The 8,527-nt window shown below is 39.0% G+C and overlaps 1 protein-coding gene across 1 annotated transcript in view; it reads right to left on the reverse strand.

The window, feature by feature from the left end:
• Positions 1 to 5,806: 5,806 nt before the first annotated feature.
• CCDC174 (coiled-coil domain containing 174) overlaps positions 5,807 to 8,527 on the reverse strand; it is a 41,432-nt gene continuing 38,711 nt past the window's right edge. The window contains exon 11 of the mRNA XM_007950599.2: positions 5,807 to 6,105. Coding sequence (XP_007948790.1) covers positions 5,807 to 6,105 — 299 coding nt within the window. The remainder of the gene's footprint in view (positions 6,106 to 8,527) is intronic.

Genomic DNA, 8,527 nt, shown 5'->3' on the forward strand with positions numbered 1-8,527 from the left:
AGTAGATCAGTAGGCCTTTCTTTCCTCTGAGGCACCTCTGGGTGGCTCTGAACTGCTTCCAAGCCACTCCTCGGAAGGAAGGTTGGGCAATCTACTTCCATAGTGATACTGCCTCGGAAACCCAAGGAGGGGGCGCTAGGAGTCGGGTTCTCCTCCACGGCACATAACAACAGCAACCATTTGTGTCACCCAGGGACTCCTTTATGCCACGTAAAACCAAAATACCAGATCTGTGGCCATGGAGTTGATTCCAACTCACAGTGACCCTATACGACAGGATAGAACTGCCTCATGGGGTTTCCAAGGCTAATCTTTATGGAAGCAGACTGCCGTATCTTTCTCCCGTAAAGTGGCTAGTGGGTTCGAAATGCCAACCTTTGAGTTGCACCACCAGGGCTCCTCTTATGCTACCTACTTGGGTTTAAACATGAGACTGGGCTTCATGGTAACTTTTCACCCTGCAGGGAGGATTCACTTGCAAACAACTGCATCCTCAACCAGGGAAATTTATTTTGGTAGCAAAGGGCCCTTATGAAGATCAAGAAACATAAAAACAATCCTCCTTTTGACTCAGTGATCTCACTTCTGAAAGTAATGCCCAAGGAGATGGCTTAAAAAGGGGGACAGGTATTTGTAGAAAGATCAATGTTTGCTAAACCAAATTAAAAGAAGCTTACAGCACTTTATTCATAATTGGGAAAGAATGCAGACAGCCAACAACGGGTGACGTGTTCATCAATGATGTACATTAATCTGAGGACCTACTGGGCAGTGATTAAAAATAACTGAAAAGAAAAAATAAGTAACTGAGAAGCTCAGCTCTATAAACAATGGTAAATGAAAAGAAAAAAAAAAAAAGTGGTGGACATATATGGTGGACACATGGCACATGAAAATCTGTGCAGATCACAACCGGAAGCAGAGATATAAACTTTTTCTGTCTAAAGTTAAAGTGATTACTTTTGGAAAGAAAGCAATAAAACATGGGTCTTCTGCAAAGACAGCAGAACTTGTAAGCTGGAAGACCCTTGGCTGCGTGTAGGGTCCAATCCTGGGTTTTCCTGTTAATATCATGTAGTACAAAAGCCACCACCAACATAATCCATGTTGGTCCAACAGCAAACCATGGATCAAGGAATTTCAAAAACAGTCCTGAACCACCCCAACTATGTGTGGAAAAGGTGATACAAGAAAAAGGGGTGAGGTGGACTTGAGGGCCCTTGTCTTAAGTATTCAAACTTAGGGAAGTTCCATGGTTGATAATGATCAAGTAGTCATGGAAAAGAACACAATCTACCCCAGGGGCAATGTGGAAAATCAGGAAAAACTGCCATCAAGCATGTGAGTTTTCAGAGTTAGGGAGAACATAGGAGTTAGAAATGTAGTGGACAAAGAAGTTGTTCAAATTGAGGGTGCTAAGAAATATTTCTGACCATTCTCATCATCAAACAAGCACACATTTATTATGCTTAAATATATAAACGTAGTCTGCAACTTATTTTTAAAATACTCTAACAGAAGAGCAGCACTAGGCTAGGTGACAGGTTTTCACTAAATACCTTGATTAATTTTGTGTTCACTTGAACACTTGAATGTTTTTCCAGTTTTCCTGAAAATGACTTACACCAATAATATGACACACATACACATACTTTGAATATTAAGCTCAATATTCACGACCTACACTAGCAAAATGCCTCACCACCATGACAGCTAGCAAGGGCCTGTGGGATGAACAGGGCATTTCATCTTCTCTGTTTTTAATGAATCAGTAAATTCTTATCAGTTATTATCACTTACCTGAGCCATGTAGTTTTTCACATGATCTGCTGTACAGATAACCAATTTAGTTCAATTTACTGGCTTAAAAAGGAAATCAACACATATGGCCTGGCTAGTCTATGTTGTATTAACTGTAAAGACCAGTACCTACCCCATTCCAAATTCTAAATTCTACTGCCTTGCCTGTATGTCACAAGAAGGTTAGTTGAAAACCATCCTGCAGGCTGCATTACAGCTTTAAGAGGAAATAAATTATCCTAAGTCTTTGGAAAATGTATTGCTAAACATAGCAGGAACCTCATATATACAGATTTAAATTTTCTCCTTGGGGAATTTTTCAAGCAAACAAAATGATTTATTCAGCCAATTCAAACTAACTATATGACAACACACAAAGGCCCAAAGAAGAGATGACAGTGAAGACAAATAACTCAAAGCAATTTGTGGCCCAAAACATTTCACTTAGCTCTCTACAAAGACATGACTAAGGTGTGGTCATGTTTTCCTACAGATTTTGCCAATACTTGCTCTCAAGATAAATATAGTCATTAGAGGATCTTGAATGTTTAATGCATGTCTGGAAGAAATTATTTACCAATCCTTTAGCTGCTAATGGGAGGACTGTACATAACCAGATTATATAAAGCATGTGCAAACAGGTCTTTTAAGGTTGAGCTGTCCACCGCAGCAGCCTTTTGAGCACCTGAAACGTGGTTAGTTTGACTAAGAAACTGAATTTTATTAACTTAAATCTAAAATTGATAACTAAGTTACTGGGAAAATTTAAAATGTTTAATGATGTTTGTAATAACTTGGGTAAGATGTACTTTTTCAACTATAAATTTTATGAAATCTAAATACAGAACAAGTATTCCTGATGAAAATTTATCATTCTAATTAAGATGTGCTATAAAATACAGTGAGTTTTCAAGATATAGTGTGAAAAGAAATGTAAAGTAACTCAGTAATCTTTATTGATTACTGTTGACCAGTGCCAACAAGTTGATTGTGATTCATAGTGAGCCCCATGTGACAAAGAGTGGAATGATCCCAGGCCTTTTGTTGTTGTTGTTGTTGTTGTAATCTCTATGGAAGCAGACTGCCAGGACTTTCTCCCAGGGAGTCACTGGGTAGGTTCAAATTGCCAACCTTTCAGTTAGCAGCTGAGTGCTTAAGAGTTTGTGTTACCAGGGTTCCTTGTATATTTCAAATATTTTAGATATATTGGGTTAAATAAAATACATTATAACACTAATTTCACTTTTTTATTGTGCTCCCTAGAAAATTTTAAATGATGTCATGATCCACAGAAGCTCTGGTGGTGTGGTGGTGAAAGCACTGGGCTACTAAACAAAAGGTCAGTGGTTTGAACTCACCAGCAGCTCCCAGGAAACAGATGAAGCAATCAGCTTCCGTAAAGATTTACAACCTTGAAAACCCTATGAATCAGAATCAACTTGATGCAGTGGGTTTGGGTTTTGGTTGACCTATATATCTTTTTATTGGACTGTGCTGTTTTAGATGATGGAGCTGAATCCTAGAGTATGGTAAGAACTCTAATGCCATCTGCTGGATACATTGGTACAAAACAGCCCGTAAAAAACACCGCAAAACTTTATGGTGAATTAACACCTTAACTCCAAATCAGATACTGAAGAGAATATAATAGGAAAATACTAAGCTAAATTTATGCTGTTAAGAGGGAATGAGAAATAGGTTTATACAGTCTTTGAAAACCCAGAGAAAATACGACTTAGTTATTTGTCAACACTGACCATTAGCCAATGTGGACAGACTGCTTCTCAGTCCATTCTAAGGGCTCTAGGGAATGACAAAAGGTCACCTTTGCTGGCCCCTTCCTTGACCTTGCCATGGGCTCTTATTTCTATGTAACTACTCTTTGTCCCCATTCCTTTCTACTCCATAATCTGTCTCTCAAGTCCTTCCTCTGTTCTTCCATACATAAACATCACCTCTCTTATTTGTCTACCCATTAATGTTTTTCTTTTTCCATTCCTTTTTTTTTTCCAATTCTAGCATGGCTAACAATTCTACTTTATTCCATTTTTTTTCCTTCTCTCCCTTTATCCTAGTTTCAGTTGGTTTTGTAGTTTTAATTCTTACATTTAGGTCTTTGACCATTTTGAGTTAATGTTTGTATATGGCATGAAGTTTGAGGTCCAACTTCATTCTTTTGCATGGAGAGACTCAGTAGCCCCAGAAACATATGTTGAAAAGAATATTCTTTGCCTCTTGAATTGTCTTGGCACGCTTGTTGAAAATCCATTGACTATAAATGTTAAGCGTTTATTTTTGGAATCTCAACTCTATTTCATTGATCAATATAACAAACCTTACGCTGGTACCACACAGTCTTGATTACTGTAGTTTTGTATTAAGTTTTGAAATCAGGAAGTGTGAATTCTCCCACATTTTTCTTCTTCAAGATTGTTTTGGTTATTCTGGGTCCCTTGCACTTCTATATTGATTTTAGTTAGCATCAGCTGGTCAATTTCAGAAAAAAAGGCAGCTGGGTAAATTGGTTGTAATGTATGTTTATTAAGAGATACTTCCTTGACTAGGCTGACATAATGACCCTTACTATAGAGTTTACTGGTAAGTTTGCAAGAATTTGGGATTTTTGTTTCATACTGCCGGGTACTAGGGCAATAAGATTGAGAGCAGGGGGTGACAGGAAAAGCATGATTCTGGAGGTCAGACAAAAACTGGAGTTAAGTCCTAGATCGGCCATTTAGATACCACATGACCTTGGACAGGTCATTTAACCTCTCTAAGCTCCAGTATGCAAACTGTAATGAGAATAGGGATACTACCATTGGCACCACAGTGCTGTGGAATGGAGCCACTGCACATCCCAGAGACCTACAGGAGGGCTGAGCTCTCACTCATTCTTTTCCCATCCTACTTTTTCAGTGCATTTCAAGGATCTATTCTATCACACTGTTGGAGGACTACACTGGCCTGGGCACCAGCCATAGGAACCCAATGGGTTGGTAAACAACTTCTGATTGCACATCTGCAGTTGTAAAGGGAACACCCTGAGGTATGCCAGGCAGAGGAGAGTGGACAGAGAATAACAATGAGTACAACGCCATACTTCTGGAGTCTTCTAATCCGATCTCTAAAATTGTTAGTAAAGTTGTAAGGGACCTACCTACTCCTCACTCTATGTAGGACCATGTCTGATCCAAATCAGGCTTCTGAAGTGACCCTGGCTCCCAAGAGTGGGAGTAACACAGCTATAGAAGAGCTGACAACCTCTAACCGGTACAGCTAAGGTGAATGCGCCACACTGTACCAGTCTCTGACAAGGCTCAGGAGCCTCACATACGCCACAGCTGTTTATATTTACCAAATGCCCACTATGCTTGGGGTGTTGATAATAGTCACTTAAGATGGTTTGACCATAAAAATAAGTAAATAATTTCAAATTCTACATTCTCCATCATGAAGCACTCCTCCCTAGTCTTCCTTACCATTTTGAGTTGTTGCTGATTCCACCAGCTTCAAGGTCCACCTGGATACTAGCCAGTGTCTCCTCACTTGCCATTGTATGACAAGTAAAAATTCCGCCTAATATATGGTCCATTAACTGATTTGGAAGCTGAGTCCCTAGAATATACATCTGCATGCTATTATTTGCAAAAAGAATGGCATGAGAACCTTAAATCTAAGAAAGGAATGGAAGCAGGTATGAAACAGGTAAATTAAAAGCTCCATAGTGTCAAAAGTAACAGAATAAATATTTCTACTCTATCACACCTCATACGTAAATCCAGAAGAGTATCTCTCTAATCTAATTAGAAATGAATGGTCAAATGGCAATATAGTTCCCACAGAGTCACTCACTTCCTTTCTTGCTGACAAATCTAGTGTTTGTCATCTAGAGAAAGGGCAGGGAAGGAAAATTACAGATCAGTCCCTAAAGTTCAGCTATTTCCCCCACTCTGGGAGAGGAAGGCACTATGAACAGTACAAACCCACGTCAGAATGCTTTTTAAATTCATGTCACTTGTTTGTAATATGATATCATGTCATCCAGAGTTTCAAATGTGAGCGTGGAAGCCTGTGGCAGGCCATCTGGTGCAGGAGCAGAGGATGCATGTGAGGAGCTGGGCCCATGGCTCTGGCCAGAGCCCCGCCCTAGGCCACTTTGTGCAGGTCCTGGGCGGCTCCATGGCTGGCCACCAAAAGGACCAGTTCTCTTTTGATCCACAAAGTAAGCTGATGGTGGGGCAAACTCCGGATCTCTCTCAGCCCGGAGCGCTGACTGCCTTTTTGACCAGTTTCCAAAGGAAAATTCTATTGAAAATAAGAAAGATAATACTATTAGAATGAATTTTTAATTTTTATTATTTTTCAATTATTATATATATAGTTATTAAAATCCATCTTAAAATCTCTGGAGAACAAGTATAGCAACAACAACAACAAAAAATGATAATACAAGGTATAATTAATACCTAGGAAAAATATAAGAAACCAGGCTAAGGAAAAGGATGGATGACACTCAGATGGGGAAGAACCAAAGAAAGCTTGTGGACAATGGGATCAGCTCTAGAGAGACTGCCAATTACACCTGAGAGAAGAATAAAGAAAAATCAAACACTCAAATTATTTGCTTGACATGATGGTATAGGTACTTGACACCAAAACACAAATTTTGCCCTTTGTTGAGTTTTAGAAGATACAAAAGGGACCTAACAACACCTAAGTTGGTATTTTTCTTTCTAACAGTGGCAATAACCAAAAGTACTCACCACGGAATGTATGAAGTATGAATCTAGGAAAATTAGAAACTGTAAAAACGAAATGAATGCATAAAGATTGATATCCTACGCATTAGTGGGCTGAAATAGACAGGCTTTGGCCATTTTGAATCAGACTGCCATATGATCTACTATGCCAGGAATGACAAATTGAAGAGGAAGGGCATGGCATTCATCATCACAAAGAATGTTTCAAGATCTATCCTGAAGTACAATGCTGTCAGTGATAGGATAACATCCATACGGCTACGAGGAAGGCCAGTTAATACTACTATTATTCTAATTTACGCATCAATCACCAAAGCCAAAGATGAGGAAACTGAAGATTTTTACCAACTTCTGCAGTCTGAAATTGACCAAACACACAATCAAGATATGCTGATTATCACTGATGACTGGAATGCAAAAGTTGGAAACAAAGAAGAATCATTGGAAGTTGGAAAATATGGCCTTGGTAATAGAAATAACACTGGAGGTCATGTGATAGAATTTTGCAAGACCAACGACTTATTCATTGCAAATACCCTTTTTCAACAACACAAATGGGGGCTATACACGTGGACTTCACCAGATGGAGCACACAGGAATCAGATCGACTAATCTGTTGGAAAAAGCGATGGAGAAGCTCAGTATCCTCAGCCAAAACAAGGCCAGGAGCTAACTATGGAAGAGACCATCAATTGCTCATATGCAAGTTCAAACTGAAGCTGAAGACAATGAAAATGAGTCCAGAAGAGCCAAAATATGAGCTTGATTATATCCCTCCTAAATTCAGAGACCATCTAAAGAATAGATTCGATACATTCAACACCAATGACTGAAAACCAGAGGAACTGTAGGATGACATCAAGAACATCAGCCATGAAGAAGTCAAAAGGTCATTAAAAAGGCAGGAAAGGAAGCAAAGATCAAAATGGATGTCAAAAGAGACTCCAAAACTCGCCCTTAAATGGAGAGTGGCTGAAACAAATGGAAGAAAGGACAGGATATAAGAACTGAACAGAAGATTTCAAAGAGCACCTCAAGAAGACAAAGTCAATTACTGTAATGAAATGTGCAAAGACTTGAGTCAGAAAACAAAAAAGGAAGAACATGCTCGGCATTTCTCAAGCTGAAAGAACTGAGAAAAAAAATTAAGCCTCGAGTTATGGTATTGAAAGATTCTATGGGCAAAATATTGAATGATGCAGGAAACATCAAAAGATGGAAGGAATACACAGTCCAGTCACTGTACCAAAAAGAACTGGTCAATGTTAATCCTTTTCAAGAGATGGCAAATGATCAAGAATCAAAGGTATTGAAGGAAGAAGTCAAAGCTGCACTGAAGGAATTGGCAAATAACAAGGCTCCAGGAATTGACGGAATACCCATTAAGATGTTCAACAAATGGATGCCGCACTGGGGGCACTCACTCGGCTATGCCAAGAGATTTAGAAGACAGCTATATGGCCAACTGACTGGAAGAGATGGATATTTATACCCATTCCAAAGAAAGGTGATCCCACAGAATGTGGAAATTATCGAACAATATCATTATTATCACATGCAAATAAAATCTTACTGAAGATAATTCAAAAACGGTTGCAGCAGTACATTGACAGAAAACTTCCAGAAATGCAAGTTGGATTCAGAAGAGAATGTGGAACAAGGAATATCATTGCTGATGACAGATGGATCTTGGCTGAAAGCAAAGAATACCAGAAAGATGTTTACTTGTGTTTTACTGACCATGCAAAAGCATTTGATTGTGTGGATTATAACAAATTATGGACAACATTGAGAAGAATGGGAATTCCAGAACACTTAATTGCACTCATGAGGAACCTGGAGGCTGTCATTCAAACAGAACAAGGGGATACTACATGGCTTAAAATCAGGAAGGGAGTGTGTCAGGGTTGTATCCTTTCACCATACTTATTCAATCTGTATGCTGAGCAAATAATCCGAGAAGCTGG

Source organism: Orycteropus afer, unplaced genomic scaffold, assembly GCF_000298275.1.
Source record: "Orycteropus afer afer isolate SDZICR_OR568_19922 unplaced genomic scaffold, OryAfe1.0 scaffold00282, whole genome shotgun sequence".
NCBI lineage: Eukaryota > Metazoa > Chordata > Mammalia > Tubulidentata > Orycteropodidae > Orycteropus > Orycteropus afer.